Below are 22882 nucleotides of genomic sequence, written 5' to 3'. Positions count from 1 at the left end.
AAAATATTTTTGATATCATATACTTAGATTTCAGGAAAGCTTTTGACACTGTTGCACATGGAAGACTATTGTACAAATTGGAGCAGAATGGTATTAAGGGTAAGTTGCTACATTGGATAAGAGGATAGTTAAGTGGGATCAGACAGAGGGTGGTAATCAATGGATGCTACTCTTCATGGACTAATGTTATTAATGGAATCCCCCACAGTTTGGTGTTGGCCCCACTGTTGTTTTGTATATTTTTAAATGATATTGATGAAGGTATATAAGGCTTAGTGTCGAAGTTTGCAGATGATACAAAGCTTGGCAGGGTTGTTAATGACAGTAATGGTTGTGTGCTACTTCAGCAGGATCCAGAAAATTTTGGGCAGATGGGCTGAGAAGTTGCAACTGAAGTTTAACATTGACAAATGCAAAGTACTGCATATGGGTGGACGTAATCCCAGAGAAATGTACCAACTGTGTGGTACTACACTTAGGGTGAAAGAAAATGAAAAAAAAATTTAGGAGTAATTTTGCAGTGAGATATGAAGTTCTCTAAGCAATGCAGACAGGCTGCCACAGCAGGTCCTGTGGTATTGTCAGTGATATTCAGGAATTTTGCCAGTAAGGAAAAGGTGATTATCCTTTTGTATCAGGCAATGGAAGTGATCATTTATAAGTTTATCAAGTGGAAATCTGCTGTACACCAATGGAAACAGTGAAAGGAGTGAAGGTGGAGTTGGGTTTCTGGTTCATAAAGATTTTAAAAACAACATTTTGGAATTCAAAAGTACATCACCAAGGGTGTCAAGACTAATACTCAAGATATCTAAGAGGTACAAGCTAAAGATTATAATGATTTATGCACCAACATCGAGCCATGATGATGAAGAGGTTGAAGAAATGTACACCGAAATTGAGAGTCTTCTAGATGAGCAGAAAACCCACTACGCTATTATTATGGGGGATTTCAATGCTAAGGTTGGAAAAAGGCAAAACAGCGCAGAAAGAGGAACTATAGGAAATTTTGGAATTGGTGAAAGAAATAAAAGATGTGAAAGACTTGTGGAATTTGCAGAATCTCAAGGCTTGTCAGTAATGAACACTTTTTTCAAGAAAAGGGTGAACAGAAAGTGGACATGGAAGAGTCCAAATCGATTAACAACTAATGAAATCGACTTCATCCTCACTAACAGAAGATATATTGTGAATGATGTTACCGTCCTGAATAAGGTAAATGTTGGAAGTGATCACAGAATGGTAAGATGTACACTTGAGATAGATGTAGGAAAGGAAAGGAAAAAACTGACTCGAGTAAATAATACAAAGGTCTTTGAGATAACAGAGGAGGAGAAAAGCAGTATGTACTGGAACTTAAGAACAAGTTTGAGCTTCTGCAGACTGCTCAGGACCAAGATATCGACGAGGAATATTAAAACTTTCTGAAAGTGATAAAGCCCAAGAAACCTATAGGGAAAAAGAAATCCAAAGAAGAAAAAATTAGTCAAGAAACACTTGTCATGATGAACCGAAGACGACAAATGAAGAGCAAGAAAAACACTGACAGGGAGAAAATTGAGTATACTGAGTTATGCAAAGCCATTAGAAAGAGACTCAGAGAGGACATAAAAAGATTTAACACAAGAAAAGTAGAACAAGCATTAAGGGAAAACAAAGGATTTAAATCAGCAGCCATGCGCAGTAATACAGAAAGACAAATGATACTGAAACTGAAGAATAGCGATGGTGTACTTATAAACAGCAGAGAAGGCATAATTCAAATAGCAGAAGACTACTATAGAGAATTATACAAGGAGCGAGGGAATGATGCCAGCAGTGGGGAAGATGGATTGCAAAGTAGCAACACATTCAACATACCCGATATTCTTCCCGATGAGGTAGAACATGCATTGAAGAAAATGAAGAATCAGAAAGCCCCGGGGGAGATGAAGTTACTGTAGAGTTGTTAAAATTGGGAGGAAGAGACATAACACAAAAACTGGCAAGGCTCTTCACAAAGTGCATTAGAAAAGGTGTGACGCCTAAGCAGTGGAATAATGCAATCATAGTTTTGCTGCATAAGAAAGGAGATAAATCAGAAATTGGAAATTATAGACCAATTAGCTTGTTATCCCACATCTACAAGTTGTTCACAAGGGTCATTACTAACAGATTAGAAAGAATACTTGATGAGAATCAACCGAAAGAGGAAGCTGGCTTTAGGACAGGATTCTCAACTATGGATCACCTTCACGTAATATCACAGCTAATGGAGAAAGCAAATGAATATAAAACACCATTATACCTGGCATTTGTGGATTATGAAAAGGCATTTGACTCCATACAGCATAAGGCAATGTTTCGGGCACTGGAAAGACAAGGCATAGATACCCCATATATTATGATTTTGAAGAAAATATAAGAGAGTGCTACCTCCTTTATCAGACTAGAGAAAGACAGTAGGAAATTTAAAATCGAGAAAGGAGTTCAGCAAGGAGACACAATATCTCCGAAGCTGTTTACTGCTGTCCTTGAGGAAGCTTTCAGAAGATTAGACTGGTTGCAGAAAAGAGTCAATGTGAACGGAGAGTACCTAAACCATTTACGATTTGCAGATGACATTGTGGTCATAAGCCACGATCCCAAAGAATTAGAGGAAAATTTTAATAAGTTATGCACAGTTAGTAAGGATTTTGGACTAAAGATGAATATGGCTAAAACAAAAGTAATGATGAACAAGTATGCCACAGAAAGGGAAATAATGCTTGAAGGAGCAGTAATTGAAAAGGTGCAGTCATATACTTATCTGGGACAAGTTATTAGCTGTAATAATGATAAATGGCTGGAAGTCAAGAGAAGAATAAATTTTGGATGGATAGCATTCAGGAAATATAGTCACATACTGAAGAGCAATATCCCGGTTTGTCTGAAACGTAAAATAATGAACCAATGTATACTTCCCACAATGACTTATGGAAGTGAAACTTGGGCACTCACCAAAAGAATGGAAGAGAAGCTGAGAATTACACAGCGAAGAATGGAACGAATTATATTGGGAATCAGACTCTTAGATAAGAAGAGAAACACATGGATTAGGCAGCAAACTCAAGTAAAGGACATTCTTATCAAAACTAAAGAACTAAAATGGTTTTGGTTAGGACACATAGCTCGAAGACATGATGACAGATGGACTAAGAAAATAACAGAATGGTACCCAAGGGGAGCTAGAAGAAAACCTGGAAGACAAATGCGGAGATGGATAGATGAAATTCATGAGTTTTTGAGTAGTAAATGGATGGCCAGTGCTCAAAACAGAAGGAACTGGAAAGTTGCTGGAGAGGTCTTCATCCTGCAGTGGATTGAAAATGGCTGATGAGGATGGTCAGGCCACGCCTTGAGTATTGCATACAGGTCTGGAGGCTTCATTTTAAGAAGGATATTGAGTTGCTTGAGTATGTACAGAAAAGGTATATAAAGTTCTACAAATTGCAGTGGCTGGAGACCAGGCAGCCGCGAGGTGCTCTGATTGAGGTGTATAAGGCTTTGAATGGGTTGAGCATGCCGAATTTTTAAGAGATTCTTCTGCTTGCTCAGGTTACAAACCTGAGGGGACATAAATTCAAATTGAGGAAAGACAGTTGTAGAATAATTGTGCAGAAATTTGTCTTTAGCCAGTGGGTGATTAATTGCTGGAACAAACTTCCATCTGTCGCTGTGGAAGTTAATAGCTTAAACGAATTCAAGGAGGAACTGGACAAACGTTTAGTGGGAATGGATGTGTTAAATTTTTTTTTTTTTTTGGCTGATGCTACATAAGCTCATATGCTTGCATAACATTGCCTCCATTACTACTGCTACTACTACTACTACTCCTACTAATAATACTACTAATACTATATTCAAATTCTGCATCTTATATCTATGTGATAAGTCTCTACTGTGCACACTGGTCAAAAAAATTTGAACTCTTGTATTAAGTCAGTGACAGACAGAAGAAATGCGAATAGATGCGAAGAATACTGAGATGTGAGGAGATGACATCACGAGTCAAATAGCCTGTACCGTCTTATATAGACTGTACATGCTGTTCAACAGCAGTAATCTGAAGCCAGAATGGGGAAAACTTGATCTGCCAGACTTTTAAGAAGCTTTTATCATGGATGCACATATAACTGTTTCCACGATTTAAGAAATGAAAGACATAACTGGTTTCTCAAAAGCTGACTGGAAAGCAAACAGGTCCTCTGCATCACAAAGGCATAAATGTATCAGAAAAACAATACTTCAACAGTGAAGTTGTCATATGCCCACATATTTGCTTGTTCCATGAGAATCCTCCCCCACTCATCCCATTAGGCACTGTAATTCCTTGGACCTTGCTTTTAAAACTTTTGCATATCCCAGTAGAAGCAGTCTAAGGATCACTTTAATCTCTATCTGTAACTGCTGCTGTTCTGTTGGTCTGTGTATCCCATTGCCTTACCCACCTAACACTGCCCCGATAACATCAACAAATATTCTTGCACCTCTTTTATTTAAATGTGTTACTGTAAAAATAGGCTCTCCTGTTAACAAGCATACACAATGCTGTGAAAATTTTTACCCTATGAACTTTAGTCCTTCCAGGGCTGAATTGATTAACAAGGTTCTCGATCATGTATTCCCTCCCCCACCCATCATGTCTCTGAAGAATTAGACACTTTCAAATTTAATCCTATCTCATGATTTTTTTTTCAAGATTTTTGCACTTGTTAAGTAAGTTCTCAGATTGTTTACTCTTAATATTTTTAATTTAGTTGCAGGAAAATCGAAGGAATCAAGGAAATGGATTCCTTTTATATCTGAATCACATCAGAACACAAATTCTGCACCATTGCTAATGCAAATGATGGGACACTCATGAGATTTTGTGTACATTACATTGATGTCTTGCTTCATCCCCATGAATGTAATGTGCTTCATTCCATTTACGTTTTTTAGTTGATTGACAGTTGCATTTCAATATTATAGTTAGTTGGGAACTCAGAGATTTTCTCTTTTCATTTTCTTATTGTTTAAAGTATAAGAAAAGTTTAACAAGAAGTTAAAGTTTTGAGAAATTAGCTTATCTTGTATTTTTATTAAAAATTTCTATTTGACGTTTGAAACACAGGTATTTATATATCAGAATTAAATGTGTGACAACAGTACAGTTAATGATTATGTTCCTGGGATTGATAAAGCAATGAAATTGATGAGTGTACCCATACAAATCTCAGGGGCTCACATCTGGTGAGTATGGGCTTGGTACACCCAGGGTCCTCTCTCTCTCAACTCAGAATTTTTTTTTTTTTTGCCTGGTGCAGCAAAAGCCTCAAGCTTCCTTGCACCATATGGCTGATAATGATATATTTGTAAAATAAGAATAATAAAGGATGATAATGGGCCGAATAAATAAAAAGCATAATTTTTTCTTTTGTTTTCTTTAAGATGGTGCTGTAATATATATACTTTGGTTATAAATATATTTAGTGATGATTCTCTTTTATAATAGAAATTAAAACTTTAAGCAGCTATGTTAAACTATATTAGATTTATGGACAGCTTTTAATTCTGGAAAATTGACATTAAATAAATGGAAACCTAAAAGTTTCAGGAACTTACCCCCCAACTGCTTTATTAGTTAGTTAAAAATTAAATGAAATGAAATGAATTGTTTAAAAATTCACATAGAGAAAGGTGTACTCTCTCAATGTAAACCTATAATTATATGAAGCACTAAAACCAGTAGCTTGATGGAGGCTTTTGTGATCATCATCAGTTGGTTCATTAATCATGGGAATTGAAACTCGTCATCTCCTCCCCTTTCATTCTGGTCTCTCTCTAACCAATTAATGACGATCATGAAAGCCTCCATCAAGATCTTGGTTCTAATGCTTCAAATCATTATAGATATACATTAAGAGGGGGCACCTTAAGCTCATTGAATTTATTAACTATATTCCTAGCATTGGTGTACATGCATGTATACATGCACCTGTTTCTACTCTTAGTTACCCTAACACAGCCCATGTATTTACTTGTTCCACTATGACTCCCAGCAGTCCAGGAAATTCCCATTGCCTTGCTTTCCAGGCTTCTGCTCAATTGCATTTCAATAGAAGTAGTGCAAGAATCACTTTTACCTCTGCCAGCAGCTACTGTTAATCTATTAGTCCATGTATCCCCCCAAGCTACCAGGTTTCCGACCCACATAACTCTGCCTCGATAGCACCAGCAAATATTCTTGCACCATTTCTATTTAATTTCAATCCCTGGAGACTGCTTCTATGTAGAAGCAGTTTCTCCTGTTAACAAGCACAGACCAGGCTGAGAAAAATTCTACCCCTTGAGCCTTGCACAATCTCACCAGGGCAGAATTGATCGACAAGGCTCTCATCATATACTCCCTCCTATTGTGTCTGGGCAGAATTGCAGACACTTTCAAATTCAACCCTAACTCACGGCTTTTTTTCAGCATTGTCTTGTACTTTTTAAGTAATTCTGCCGGTCTCCTACTCTTAATATCATTAGTGCCAACGTGTACAACAATATCACCCTTTGTGCCCTTAAAAGATGATATCTGCCTTACAACGACATCAACCTTTGCCCCTGGCAGACATACCCTAGTCCTGTTCCATCTATCCTTTTTGCACAATATGTTGCCCGTTTCCATGACAATAGAGTCACCTACTACAACTAGTTCCTTTGGGACCAGCACATTCTGCCTTGGGGGTTGCTGCTGTGTTGCATGATGTTCAAGTGCAAGGTCTGGCATTGATGTGGGCAACTGAGAGCTTGATGGGCCCCTCAATTTAAATCCTTTGAGAGCATCCACCCTGTCCTTCAAGCTCTTCTATCGTGTCTAGGCAGAATTTCAGACACTTTCAAATTCAACCCTAACTCACGGCTTTTTTTCAGCATTGTCTTGTACTTGTTAAGTAATTCTGCCTGTCTCCTACTCTTAATATCATTAGTGCCAATGTGTGCAAGGGTATATCACCCTTTGTGCCCTTAAAGGATGATAGCTGCCTCGGGGGGGGGGGTTGGCCAAGCAACTGCAAGGAGTATGATAAAAATCTCTTTAGGCAACTTAAATGGGTGCTTCCTTAAATGCAATAAGCACAATAATTGTTGGCAGGTATTGTGCTTATTGCATTGTCTCCTTCCATGTTTGTGATATTCTAAAGTTGCACACAAGATTTATTGAGTATGGTGTAAGTGTAAGCCTGGTTCATTTTACTCCTCACCCACATACAGTAACTCTAGAGAACTCAGATTTTTCATGCTCCAAAGCATCTATTCACTTTTTCAGAGACCCAAATCTTATCCAACAGTATTCCAAGTTTTAACTTTAGTTCATGGCATTCTCTACATGTAGCATATAAAAATGCATTACCATTTGCTAGGGAAGACTTTGCACACGTGCCTTATCAAATACAACGAATAAGGTCATGACACACAGATGAATCACTAGTGGCAGTTCTCGAATAAGTTATATATTAATATCGATATTAACTGTGCATAAAATTAAATTGAAATTACAAAAATATTACAATATATTCAATACAACCCCAGGGGCTCACATCTGGTGAGTATGGGCTTGGCATACCCAGGGTCCTGAGCTGGACATCATCATTCTTCTCTTTCTTGGTGATTCCCTTCTACTTTTGTCTCTCTCAGGGTAACTCAATTTTTTTTGGCTGGTGCAGCATAAGCCTCAGGCTTTCTTGCACCATATGGCTAATAATAATAATAACTAAAACTTTATTTCCATTGAGTTTTGTCAGACTAGGCCTGTTAAGGTAAATACACTTAACTATTGAATCAGCCAGTTATCTACTTTTGAAATTAAAAGTAAAACGAATCCTTCTGGTGAAACTGTATTTATGCTTATCCTTATACTAATGCAGTGCCTTATACTTGAATCAATATAAAGCTAGAAACTATACGAAGTAACTAATTATTTATATTAAAAAGTACTAGATTTGTGCAGTTTGTCATAGAATTCAAGACCTACCAACGTTTATCAGCCTTCCTAATTACTACTGTGCCTAGTTACTTTCCTGACTATTTGATTTAGAAAATTCATTACTGCTTCTGAGTTATTCAAAAAATTACTATGGCTTTGAGCTCGTGAAACTATTTACTGGACTTCGATTTTTCAGTTTTGTTTTCCTTAATGATTGCATTGCATTATAATAACTGTTTGCATACTTAATAAGCCTTTACACTATATTAACAGTTTTTCTTTAATGTAAAATGTTACTTTTGTGAATTATTATTATTATTATTTTTTTGTAATTGTATTACTATGTTTTTTTTTTTTTTTATCTTTGTTAGGTTATTACACTATGTAACAATATTTATCTTGTATTTCCATCTTTGTAAACCCTTCTTGCTTTAGCATTCTCAGGGTGCAAATATTCCAATCATATTTATAAACATATAAAGGAATACTTGAACCATTAATTTCATAAAGCATTTAGTAAGGTGATCAAAACTACAATCTCTAAACTATCCTAAAACTATTGCTAGTCAACTTTAAATGAATTGTTCTGAAAACATGACTGCACTATTCAGATAATTAAAAAATAATAAACAAACAACTACATTTTGCTTTAAAAGCAGATAGTTTCTTTACAGTTTCATTCCTGATTACAAAAATTCATCATTAGTACAAGAGGTCCCAGAGCAGAATGAATCTGGCACCCAAGTCCTCCTACAAAAGAGGGAACCCAACTTGTAGGATGCTGACACTGGGTCTAATTAAAGGATGTTTGATATATTGATGAAAAGAATGAAAATTAAGTTTGTGTTTTTACTTGTTATTTTCGACAAAAATTTTTTATTAATTTTCCTGGGGGGAAAGAAAAGTATTATGAACATAAAATATAAACTTGAAACCATCTCTTCATCCATTTTCAGAGTGTGAACCTACAAAAAACTATTATGAAAAAAAAAAAATGAATTGATATACAGCAGTACTTGGTTGGGGAACAGACAAGTGCAAAGGAAATTTGAAAGTAACAAATATCCCAAGTCATGCTTGGCATGTTAGCAATTTCTCATAGCTATGAGAAGAGTCAGCCAGGTTGAAAACATGGCTGAATTCTGATGAAACTCTGGAAATGGCATTGACAGTTTAGTCATTGTTATATGCAAAACTTTGATTCAGTATTTCTGAAGAGTGCAAAATCTGTAATAGTATCTTCCTTTAAGTAGTCATTGGTGGTCGAAGTGGTAGTACAAGACAGAAATCCACAGACAGAAAAATCTTGGGTGGGATAATTTTAAATTGCATTATACTTCCTATTCTATAGCTGTTTATTAATGCAAGGTGATCTGATTGAGATATATAAGGTTTTGAATGGTTTGAGCAGGCTCAATGCTGATGATGGGATTCTTCGTCTTGCCCATATTACGCACTTGAGGGGGCATGTATTCAAATTGAGGAAAGACAGTTGCAGAATAGATGTGTGGAAATTTTCTTTTAGTCAGCAAGTGGTTGATTGCTGGAACAAACTTCCATCCATTGTTGTGGAAGATGATAGCTTAAATAGATTCAAGAAAGAACTGAACAAACTTTTGGAGTGAAAGGATAGGTGGATAACTATTGAGATGAATTGGGATGTGTTTTTTTTTTTTTATCCTTATTGTACCTAAAATATCCAATGTTGCCAGTGAAATTTAATTTCAAAGCCAAATTCTTTCAAGGATTTTGAAAAAAAAGTCCTGCTTTTTTTTTTTTTTTTTTTTTTTTTCTTTATAAAAATGGTGAAATCTGCTTTCCAAAGGAATGGAGTTATGCCTTCATTAATAATAGCAGGATATATGCCCTTTTACTATACTTGGCTAACAAATAAAAACACAGATAAAGAAATTAAAAAAAATTTGTGATAACGTTAATTTTTGTGAGATCAGTATAGCAGAAGGAAATGACTCTTGGGTATGAAGCTTTTTAAAGTTGTTTCATTTGAAAATATATATAGTACTATATATTGTATATTTGGAAATGCATATAGTATGATAATTATGTAATGTATAGCAAAAATCAATTTAATCATTAATTACGAGAATTTTTCTCATTATTTTATAGCCTAAAAAGAAAAAAAAGCTAACCAAAGCAGAAAAAGAAAAATTAAAAAAAGAAGAAGAAGAAAGAAGAGCCCTTGAAGAAGGTTAGTGTTTGATGTTCAGTATTCATGTTACATTTATCATTTTCTCTTTTTCCTTTCTTTACTGTGTTCTAGCTGAAGTACTTGTACAATTTAGCGAGACAACAAAAGAAAGCAATACTCTTGTATCGTCAAAGTTTCTTGCGACAACCAACTAACTGGTTAAAATAAATTTATTGAAATAAAAATGATATATACATAAGATAAAACAGAAATAAAATAAGATAAAAGCATTAAAATACAACAAGATAAAAGAGTTAAAATACATAGATATTAGCTTTCGAAGCGGAGTGCCTCTTCATCAGCTAGTGTGTGAATGGTGTACTTCGGTATATATTGATGGTTACAATAGCACAAGTCAGCTGGGCATGATCATGTATCACGAGTCTGATGTTGGTAAAGCAGAATTACGTACACGTGATGATCGCCAGCATTCATTGCACTGCAGTGCAGTACATTCTATAACAGGGTGTAAGTGTACTCCCCTCGTCCGATTCATAGTACTATTATTGGAGACTATGTGTAGTGCTTCAAGCCATGAGCGCTGGCGGTAATCACATGAAGAGTCGACGATTTCAATATCCTGTTGGGAATCAAGATTGTGCTGCTCAACCCAATAATGTTCGGCGGCTACAGAGTGTTCAAAATTAGTGGTTTGCAGAGCCACCTCATGCTCATAAACCCGATCTTTTAATCTTCTACCAGACTCACCTACATAACATCCTCCAACAATCCAGACACGTAATACGGTATACGGAACCACTCCGTAGGAAAGGAGGAACTGATGTTTTCACCTTAGAAATAATAGATTGTAATTTCCTCCCTGGAAATTGCACACATCGTATATGATGGTGATGCAAAATCCTAACAAGACGTTCCGATACGCCTGGATAATAGGGGATGTAGGCGGTAGAGATAAATTGATTGACGCGAGGTGGGTTAGATTTTGTAACAAATTCGTGAGCCTGAAGCTCACATTTATCTAGAACATGAGGTGGATAGCCACAATTTGAAAGCTCCACCCTAATTTTAGAAATCTCCAACTGCCTGTCACCAGTCGAACTAGAGTGCATCCAAGCGCTGGAGAATAAGGTGTGAGCAGTGCTACGTAAATGACCAGTTTTGTGCACAGAGCTATAATTGGTAAATTGGCCTGCGCACATTGGCTTCCTAAAAATGGAAGTTACTAAACGCGAATCCATGCGCTGGACTAACACATCCAAAAAAGGAAGGGTATTATCAACCTCTAGTTCAATCATAAACTGAATGACGGGCGACAGGGAATTGAAATATTGCAGCAGCCCAGATTCTGATCCCCGGGGTACAATTGTAAAAATATCGTCAACATAACGACACCAGAGAGTGATAGGAATAGGTAAGTTCAAGAAAATCTGACTCTCAAGTTCCTCCATGGCGATATTGGCCACAATAGGACTAACAGTGGTACCCATAGCTGTGCCCTGTATTTGGCGAAACAGAGAGTCAAAATTAGGGCAGAGCTTTCAAATTGTGGCTATCCACCTCATGTTCTAGATAGATGTGAGCTTCAGGCTCACGAATTTGTTACGAAATCTAACCCGCCTCGTGTCAATCAATTTATCTCTACCTCCTACATCCCCTATTATCCGGGCGTATTGAAACGTTTTGTTAGGATTTTGCGTCACCATCATATACGATGTGTGCAATTTCCGGGGAGGAAAGTACAATCTATTATTTCTAAGGTTAAAACACCAGTTCCTCCTTTCTTATGGAGTTGTTCTGTATACTGTATTACGTGTCCGGATTGTGGGGGGGGTATTATGTAGGTGAGTCTGGTAGAAGATTAAAAGATCGGGTTTATGAGGTGGCTCTGTGAACCACTAATTTCGAACGCTCCGCAGTTGCTGAACATTATTAGGTTGGGCAGCACAATCTTGATCTCCAACGGGATATTGAAATCATCGACTCTTCACGTGATTACCGCCAGCGCTCATTGGCTTGAAGCACTACACATAGCACCAATAATAGTACTATGAATTGGACGAGGGGAGTACACTTACACTCTATTATAGAATGTACTGTATTGTAGTGTGATGAGCGCTGGCGATTATCACGTGTACGTAATTCTGCTTTATCGACACCAGACTCGTAATAATACATGATCATGCCTAGCTGACTTGTGCTGTTGTAACCATCAATGTATATTGAAGTACACCATTCACACACTAGCTAATGAAGAGGCACTCCGCTTCTAAGCTACTATCTATGTATTTTAATGCTTTTATTATATATATTTTAACTCTTTTTTTGTATTTTAACGCTTTTATTATATATATTTTAACTCTTTTTTGTATTTTAACGCTTTTATCTTATTTTATTTCTGTTTTATCTTATGTATATATCATTTTTATTTTAATAAATTTATTTTAACCAGTTAGTCGGTCATTGCAAGAAACTTTGATGATATAATGCAACCCGACGCACAAGGCCTGTTTTCTAAAGCAATACTCTTGATCTGATTATCAGCAGTGGCTCTTCATGCACTAAGAATATCCAGGTAAAGGAAACACTAGGTGGTGTGATGATCATAACATACTAATGTGAGATATACTTAAAGATATAACTACTGGCAAGGGTAGGGGAAGAATTTTGCTTCGAAAAAGGTGGCTATAGTGGTCTTAGACAGTTTTTAAATTCCTTTCAGTGGGATCAGCTGATGATGTTACCAGTTGCAAATTCTATATGGAAAGCAATCATAGCAGCTACTAAGTTTTTTATACCAGTAAAGAGATAGTGACCTAAATGGATGTCAGATGATATTCATTTTAGGTCTCATAGTCAACAAAGTCTTGAACAGTATCTCTTTGTTGATCTCTGATGAGACTAGTGGCAGAGAAGAAGATGCATGGGATGATTATAAATTAGAAGACATGGAATCCTATAGCAAGTGCAAATTAACCTGCAGTGAGGTCACTGAGGTGATTAAACAAGCTAAGGTAGATTATGAGAAGTCCTTGGCTAAGTATGCAAAGAAAAGTAGCAAAGAATTATTTTCTTATGTTATTACTAGAAGGAAAAGGATGCATTGCATTGGTCCACCAGATATGAATGGCAAAACTATTGATGATTCTGTTCAGTTGCTGACAAACAATAAATATTTTGCATCTATCCATGAAGAGGTTTTTAGGGATGGGAATACCAGAAGTATATCAAGTTATAATGGGGAACTAAATGATTTTGTGATAACTGAGAAGAAAGTGGAAGAGAAATTGTTAAAGTTAAAAGTAAATAGGGCACCTGAGGGCTGATGGGATCTATCCAATTATATTAACAAAAGCAGCAAAAGAGTTAAGCAAGCATTTGGTTATTATTATGAGAGCATCCTTAGATTCAATGGTAGATACCTATATATTGGACACGTGCAAATATCTCTTCTATTCACAAAGGGGGGGGGATCAAAGGGTGATGTGAACAATTACAGATCTGTAAGTTTGACTTCTTTCCAGGTAAAATAATGGAGTCAATGATTAAAGAAATATTGCTGGCTCATTTTAACTGGAATGGAATTATACAGAAATCAAAGCATGGATTTATTAAGGGATTTATTAACCTGTCTCACCTGTCTAGTCAAACAGGTCCCCTCAGATTGGATTCTTGTGTAATGGGTGTGGGAAAGCCTTAGATAACCCAGCTGATATTGAATAGGTAACAATTTTTAATAAATTTAACAATAAATTGATGCAATCAATTTTTTGCATCAATTTTTAAGAGATAAAAGGCCCTTCATAAGGAGGAGAGGCTGTGCAAGTGAGCCTAATTTCAAAATGTAATTTTGAAATTAGCAATTTCAAAATTACATTTTATTGTTATTAGAAAAACTTTTGAGCCTAATGGCAAGTAAGGCTGGAGTTGATGGTATATACTTAGCAATTTTGAGGAAAACTGCCAGAGAGGCATTGAACCATTAAAGTTAATTATGGGGTCATCATTGGTTTTGGTAGAGACTCCTTCAGACTGGAGAAATACCAACAAATCACCAATACATAAAGGTAACTAGAGAGACTGGTCAGTGTGACTGCAGTGGTAGGAAAAATTTTGGAGGCAATGACTAAAAGTGTAGTCCAGGGTCATTTACATAGAAATGGAATTCAGAAGGACACACAACATGGTTTTGTTAAAAGGAAAATTAGTTTTAACCAACCTGGTTAGCTGTTTTTATGCAGTTATTCATGAGCCAGATGTATGGAATAGTTGCAACATGGTTTATTCAGAATTTAGCAAGGCATTTGACAAACTTCTTCATAAGAGGTTACTGAGGCAACCTGAAACATATTGGGATCACAAGCAAGATTCTAAGCTGGATTGCAGGATGACTGCAGGGCAGGAGGCAGAGGATTGTAATTAATTGTATATTCTTCAGTTTGTCATAAGTGAGGTCTCCCAAGGATCAGTTTTAGACCACTGTTTTTGATTTTCATATGTGATATTGACAAGGAGATAGAGGGGTGTGATGCCAAAATTTGCAGATGATGTAAAGATCAAGAGCATTGTTAATGATTAGTGCCAAGTAGCATTCTTTCAGGAGGACTTGGACAGGCTTCAAGGATAGTCATAAAAATGGAAGCTTTGTTTTACTGAAACAAATGCATGGTCTTGCAAGTGGGGAATAATAACTTCAAAATAACTTATATGCTTGGTGGGGTTGAATTAAAAATAGTAGTGGAAGAAACAAATCTGGGAGTTATGATATGGGTGGATATGAAGTTCTCTGATAAGTGTATGTCTGCATTTGATGATGTAACCAGTATTTCAAATTCATAAAATTTATCTACTATGCTTGTAGCATTAGTGTACATGTAAGTATATTTTCTTGTTCCACGAGGACCCCCAGGAGGCTTTGCAATCCCTGACACCTTGCTTCCCAGGCTGCTACATGTTTTGATTTTTTCCACAACCGGTTGCAAAAAAATTGTATTCTGTATATTGTCTGAATTTATGATAATGCATATAAAGAATTTTCAGGTTTTTATAATTTTATCTGAATTATTTTGTTTAATGGAAGGTAGCTTCAGTTTTGTACAGGTCACAGTTGATTGTCTGTGAACACAAACTCTAACTTGAATGTTGATTTAAATGTACACTAGAAATGGAGACTGATGTAGATTACCAACTTCATCGTAGTATTAGTAGTTGCAAATGATCTAAGGAAGCAAGCTTATACAGCATGAGCCAAAAAAAAAAAAAAAAAAAAAAAAAAATCCAAATCTGTCCATTCTCCTTATAATTTGTCAAATTTTCCCTTAAATTTATTCAAATTGCCCACTTGCACACCACCAGATAGATGTTTGTTCCAATAGTCAACTATTCTTTTTCTTAAAGAAATATTTCATACATCTGCCCTGCAACCATTCTTTTCTCAGCTTAAATTTTTGTCCACTTGTCTGTCATCCAGTGCTGTACTTGAAAGAATGTAGATTTTGGCTGTTGCCCCAGTGATATCATCCTGAACAAGAAAATAATTGTTTTTTGTTGTCTAATATAATTATGGTTTCATCTACTTTTAAATTTACCTTACAGAAGGGTGAGTATTAACCCTGAACAGTTGCAGTAAAGCAATTGCAATTTTTGTTGGAAGACTGCTGGACACAGCAGTGGATTTTTAACCATCAGTTTTTGCTGTAAAAAAATTTATACCTAGATGTATTCTGCTGTTTCTGTCATCTTTTTAATATTGCACCACTATTTGTTTTGTTTTTGAAGGAAGTCTTTACCAAGACTTTATCCAGGGTCAGCTAATGCACCTTCTGAATTATTTAGGTTTCTAGCTTGTTTTACTGATACTCTGAAACATTAAATTGTTTTGGCTGTTCTTGTGTTGGATCAACTATTGGGGCAAGACTAAAAATTTAAATTCGTTTTTGATATGTTGACAATGCTCATTTTAATTTTAAATTTTAAGTTATGCCATCTAAATCAGTGTATTTTTTATATACTGACTCCTTTCTTTCAGATAATTTTAACTACTAGCACTCAGCATATGCTTATGTGAAATGAGCATATGTTACTGAACGTTAGTGCAATTTTAGAGCCAATTGTGCTACCTTCAATTTTCTGTTACCATAACTATCTTTCTAATTCCATTTTTTTTTTATCATCTTTAATGGTGAACATCAAAGTGAAAGTAAAGAAGCATTAAAAAATTTTTAGTCTGGTACTGTTTCTGAGATATCAGTAATGATATCTAAGGAAATTTTTTTTTTTCAGTTCTTTGTACAAAGAGTTTTAAATGATTATGATAAAAATAATATTTATAATTGAACTATTAGAAACTCGTAGCTTGCATTTTACATTTCCGAAGCAACAAGGCTCTCTCTGCCCCTCATGCCGATGATTAAGTTTTGCACTGCGCCTCCCACTGCTGTCTTTCCCTCCTCAGGTGGGAAGGACAGCAGTGCGTAGCATACGCTTCTTGATTAGACCGGGGTTCGAGCCCATCACCACCAAATACGGAGGATGCGGAAAGGTCAGGGAATGACCACCACATATCCCGGAGCAATATGGCCTTAGTTGCTAATGCTCCTAAAAACCAAATAACAATAACAAACAAGTTTTGCACTGTTGTGTATATGGTCTTATGACAAGCTAAATATTTTAAATACTTTCCAGTACTGTAGCTGTCAAAGGTTGATATTGATCCAACAAATTATATATCATAACTGAAATGTAATAAAATGGATTTCAGCCATGGAATGTTGTAATTTTTCTCAGTCCCTGCAAAAATAACATAGGTTGCAATTTTTTTTCCTTGCACCTTGCCATATTTTGGTATATAAGATATGATAAGATGTAATTATGAAAACTGTTAAGAAACCAAAATCACAATTTAAAATTTACATTGTCATAATAATGTAGCATTCTCATTTTTTTGTGCAACATTAATGCAATGCAATAACAGTATGCCATTGAGTTGTAAGAGAGAGCAACTTTTGAACTTAGCATACACAGAGTTTCAAGAGATTACTGCTTGTTTCTTTTTTCAATGCAGGTTTCTTTTTCTGCATTTTAAAAATCAAGTTATAATTTGAAACTGGCTAGGTTAAAATCTAGCAAGTGATATCTATACTAATCTTATGTATTTAGTATTGTATAAGATTATGTTTCATCAAAATATAGTAGAGTCTTTTATGGGATTATAGGTTCTGAACTTATCATACACAGAGTTTCAAGTGATCACTGTTTGATTCTTTTGTGTTAGGTTTTTTTCAGTGCTGGTTTCTTTTTCTGCATTTTAAAAATCAAATTATAAGTTGAAACTGGCTAGGTTATATGTAGCAAGTGAAATCTAGCAAGTGATATATGTATTTAGCATTAGCCAAGATTATGTTTCATCATAATATAGTAGAGTCTTTTATGGGATTATAGGTTTTGAACAAGCACATTGCAAATTATACATAAAAATCCATGTGATTGATTTAAAAACCCAATTTCAGAAGTGTATATCATGTAAGCAGTGAATTCTAGAGGAATATAACTTGAAATTTAAAATCCTGAAAAGAGGAATTTCTGTTATTTTCTGTAGGATGCAGCAGATAGGTAGAAGTATAAAGGCAGCTGAAATAGACTTTTTGTTTCACTAAACTCAGTGCATGGTTTGGGACTTTAGATGTTGGCTTTAGGAAGCTATCACTCTGTTATTGATCACCAAAAAATCTAGAATTTGGCTTAGTAGCATTTTACATTATATGTAACTTTCACTTTGCGAGGTGACCTGATTGAGGTGTATAAAGCCTTGAATGGTTTGAGCATGCTCAATGCTGATGGGATTCTTCCTCTTGCTCAGAATAATCGCCTGAGAGGGCATAATTTCAAATTGAGGAAAGACGGTTGTAGGCTAGATGTGCGGAAGTTTGCCTTTAACCAGCAGGTGGTTGATTTCTGGAACAAACTTCCATCTGTTGTTGAAGAAGTTGATAGCTTAAATAGATTCAAGGGAGAACTTGACAAACATTTGGAGCGAGTGGATGGGTGAAATAAGGTTTTTTTTTTTTTTTTTTGGCTGATGCTATATAAGCTTGCTTTCTTGCATCATGTGCCTTTGCTAATGCTAATGTCATATTTCAAGAAATTTTGATACTCAAATGAACTTGATATAGTGTATAGAAAAAAAAATTATTTGTTATGACTTTTTATTTTGCATTTTATAGTAATTGCATTTTAAATTTCTCTGGAAATGCATTTTGTTCCCATTCTTTTCTTATTAAAGACATTTCAAACCCTCTTGTCTTTAACTTATCTATCTTCATGTGGCCGACCGGGCTAGCCGGGTGGGTAAAGTGCCTGCGTGGCAATCCAAAGGTCACGGGTTCGATTCCCGTCTCGGGCTTGGATCAAAGTACTGCAAAAACCGTGGGAGGTGCATTATGGCCACAGAAGTCCATGCGCCAACAACTACCAAAAAAAAAAAAAAATCTTCATGTGTTTCCCCACCTGTGATTTTCAGAATTTTTGTAAGATAAGTTTGAAAGCTCATGGGTGTAAATGTGCTGTTTAACTATTTAAAAGTTCATTACGGGCCACAAGAAAAAAAGTTGCATAAAAGTTACTTTAACAACTGAATTGGTAATGTCAAAAATATAAAAAGAAATTAATAAAATGGTCGATCACCTCACTGACGCACCTGGGGGTTCAGGTCATGATGAGTTGACCAAAAATGTTCTGCGATTGTAGAGTGCTCAGAGTCATCCAAGTGGATGGACCTGTCATGTTCTGCGAGGCAGTCCTGAATATGTCTGGAGCTTTCCCCTACATAGCAGCTGCCACAGCATATTTAGTATAATTTATTCCATTCCTAACATTTTATATTATGTTTGCATTTCTGTATGTACATGTATCTTTCTTGCTGAGGAAGGGTTCGTTACCCCAAAGGCTAATTGTGGTATTAAAACTTATTAAATTTATTTTAGTTACTGCTTCCACCGACTCTACAGTATTCTCTTTTTCTAAACCATGGAAACCAGTGCCACAGGCCCATTCTCCTTATATTTAAAAACTGTCTCAGACCGCTGTAGTCACCATTACGAAAGCAAAAACTGTTCCCTTTACCCTCAATGATAGTTACATCGTTGAGTAAATCCCACATCAACACATTGTGATCACTGCCACCTAGTGGTTCCTTTATCTGCAGTTTCTTAATGCATGAAGATTCACTGCTGATAATCAGATCAAGATTATTACTCCCTCTAGTTGCCTCTCAAACATGCTGCCGCAGAAAATAATCATCCAATAAATCGACAAAATTCTTGCTAGCGTGCGAGTGGTTCATCCACAAGTTCCAGTCAGAAGTTAAAATCCCCCATTTTAAGATAGTTTGATTTCCTGGCCGCTCTATTTCTCTGTACAGTTGTTCATTATACTCAGAGTCGTTAGACCTATAAGGCACTTCTACTCTTAATTTTGCTTTCCTAGTGCTTATGTGACACCAAACTGATTCAACATTGCAATGTCCATCCATGTCAACTGGGTGCACTCCCTTAGATTTTATGTGTTTCTTAACTAACAGCATAACCCTCCTCCTCCCTTCCTATCCTGTCTATCCTTTCTGTACACATTGTACTCTCCAAATTCTAATTCTGCATTCCCTATTGTGACACCACGTCTCTGATATCCCAACAATATCTGCTTTTAATGTTTTTAACAGCACCTCAAATTCATCAAATTTATTTACTGAACTCCTTACATTGGTGTACACACAAGTATACATGCATCTGTTCTTATTCTTAGCTGCCTTAACACAGCCCAAGTATTTACTTGTTCTGTGATGACTTCCAGCAGTTCCTGAAATTCCCAACACTTTGTTTTCCAGGCTGCTGCAAATTCCAATAGAAGCAATGCAAAAATCATTTTCACCTCTGCCAGTAGTTACTGTTAATCTATTAGTCCACGTATCCCCCAAACTAGCGGTTTTCTGACCCACCTAACACTGCATAAATAGCATTGGCAAATATTTAAGTGTATCCCATTCCTGTAGAAGCAGTCTCTCCTGTTAACAAGCACGGACCAGGCTGAGAAAAATTCTATCCCATGAGCCTTGTACAATCTCTCCTTGGCCGAATTGATTGACAAGGTGTTTGGGCAGAATTGCAGACACTTTCATATTCAACCGCAACTCACACCTTTTTTTCAACATTGAACTGTACTTGTTAAGTAATTCCACTGTTCTTTTACTCTTAATGTCATTAGTGCCAATGTGTACAACAATATCACCTTTTGTGCCCTTACAAGATGATATCTGCTCTACAACAGCACCAACTTTTGTCCCTGGCAGATATACCCTGGTCTTCTACCTATCCTTTTTGCATAATATATTCCCCATTTCTCTGACAATAGGGTCACCAACAACAACTAGTTCCTGTGGGACCAGCACATTCTGTCTTGGGAATTGCACTTGTTACCTGATGTTCAAGTGCAAGCTCTGGCATTGATGTGGGGAGCTGAGAGCTTGATGGGCTCCAAATTAATTCCTTTGGGGGGCATCTACCCTTTTCTTCAAGCTCGCATAAAGGCCCATAACAATGTTGAATTGCCACCTAACTTCCTCACACCCCCTTACATCTCCCTTGGCAATATCGTGTCCCACGTTTATCATGTTTTGTTTTGTATTGAGCTGAAGATGAATTTTATCTGAAAATAAAAGCAAAAATTTTTACTTGTACACACACACGCACTCACGAACTGAATATTTAACAAAAAGTAATAGTGCAACCAACTAAATTTTTAGCATGCATTCATGTTTTACTGAATACTGTACCAAATATTAGTAAAATTTGGAATTACCACCAGTTTTTGAAAATATGGTTGATTTGACACAAAACAGAATTAACTGGAGAATAGAATGAAACCTAATTTAATGGTCAATATAATGCCTCTATTAATAGAAAAATTGTGTATTGTTGCAAAGTATATCTCAGTTTGCCTTTATATTAAATTTTTGTTTCATATCTTATATATTGCTTTCATGTATTACTCATTAGCTTTAGCAAGACAAAAAGCAGAAGAAGAAGAAAGAGAGCGACTAGAAAGGGAACGAATAGAAAGAGAAGAAAGAGAGAGAATAAGAGCAGAGGTATATCCCCATTTTATTTTTAAATTATGTGTACTGAACAGTTTTTCCCCTCCTGTCAAACAAAGAGGTTTCATTAACTTGGTTGCCATGTCTAAAGTTATTCAATGTTTATTTTGTTTATATTTATTTTGTTGCCAGTTTTTTATTATTCAGTAAGTTCTGAAGTTATTCAACACTCATTCACTAATCACATATTTTACCTTTTTTTTTTAACACGAATTGTTACCTTAGCATATACACTGTCCAATCGAAACAATATGACCACCAATTAATAGTGGATATGCCCTCTTTGTTATCATTACCATTGCCACATGATAAGGCATGGACTCTGTATGGCCTCTGAATAGTGAAGGAGGTATGTTGTACCAGGTCACTGTCACCAGGATTGTGTCCTTAAACCTACAGTAGCCTGTGGTTGAGAATCCAAATGCTAGCTCTGTTGATCCATGTAATCCCAGGGGTGCCTCTGTAGCCAGGTGGGAAGGAGCAGCAGTGTGTAGCACATGCTTCTTGATTTAGACCGGGGTTCGAGCATGTCACCACCAAATATAGAGAGGATGCGGAAAGGTCAGGGAATGACCACCGCATATTCCCGGAGCAATATGGCCTTAGTTGCTAATGCTCCTAAAAACCAAATAACAACAACAACATGTAATCCCAGAGATGTTTTATGGGATTCTTGTCTGGCGAATTCTGCGCCAAGGTGGCACCCAGAAGTCACTTTCATGTTTCTTGAATCATTCTCGAACAATATCAGAAATGTGGCATGGTGTATTAAGTTGCTGGAATACACCTGTGCCACCTGGGAAGACATTCACCAATCATCCTGGAAATCTCTTGGAGCTTTCATACCTTTAGACTGCACTTTTAACATTCAGCGTGCAGTCTAGGAGGGCTCCAAGAGATTTCCAGGAAAACATCCCCCATACCAAAACACTGCCACCACCTATGTGTTTTTGGTGGACCAGGACATCCTCTCCATAGTTTGTTGCCATTCTCTCCATCTGCTATTCACACAGCATAGCTGGAAATGTAACTCATTGGAAAAATCACTTTTTTCAATTCTTCAGTAGTTCAATGTGATGCTGTTCAGGTTCAAACATTAGTTGTCATTGGTGATGGTGGCTATAAGCATGCATACCTTGACTGGGTGCCTACATCAGCGGCACCTGGTTAAGTATTATGAATGGATTGAAAAGCCTGCTGACATTGAATTGAATTTTTGTGTGTTGTAATTTGGCAAAAGATTGTTCCAGCGAATAGAAGCAAGAAGAAGAAAAATTAATTCGTTATGTTTGCAGTTGAATGGTGAATAGATGCTGACTTGCTTATACTTGTGTTAAAACTGGTTTTAGAAGAAAGAAGTAAATTTAAAGATGCCAGTTCATTTGTGTGAATGAAAAGTGCCCATGGAAATATCTGTAGAAAAGGCATCCAGCAGAAACTTAAAATGTGTAAGATTAAGGAGGGGAGTCATTGATTTATTTCATTCATCTTCTTTGTATAGCGTTGAGGATTTTAAAGAGGTTTGTGGCACTTACCAAGATGTGGTAAAAGTATTCCATGGTAGAGTTTGATATTTTTACAGAGCTAACAGTGCACA

At 36.3% G+C, this 22882-nt stretch overlaps 1 protein-coding gene across 1 annotated transcript in view; it reads left to right on the top strand.

The window, feature by feature from the left end:
- Nucleotides 1-10015: 10015 nt before the first annotated feature.
- The window catches only part of LOC150077456 (dynein axonemal intermediate chain 7-like), a 325962-nt gene continuing 313095 nt past the window's right edge, over nucleotides 10016-22882 (top strand). Inside the window, exons 1-3 of the mRNA XM_090385907.1 lie at nucleotides 10016-10024; nucleotides 10100-10181; nucleotides 21188-21279. Coding sequence (XP_090242033.1) covers nucleotides 10016-10024; nucleotides 10100-10181; nucleotides 21188-21279 — 183 coding nt within the window. The remainder of the gene's footprint in view (nucleotides 10025-10099; nucleotides 10182-21187; nucleotides 21280-22882) is intronic.

This window comes from Mastigoproctus giganteus, chromosome 12, assembly GCF_048544385.1.
Source record: "Mastigoproctus giganteus isolate SK-2022 chromosome 12, ASM4854438v1, whole genome shotgun sequence".
In the NCBI taxonomy this organism is placed as follows: domain Eukaryota; kingdom Metazoa; phylum Arthropoda; class Arachnida; order Uropygi; family Thelyphonidae; genus Mastigoproctus; species Mastigoproctus giganteus.
This window is presented reverse-complemented; position numbering and strand designations above follow the sequence as displayed.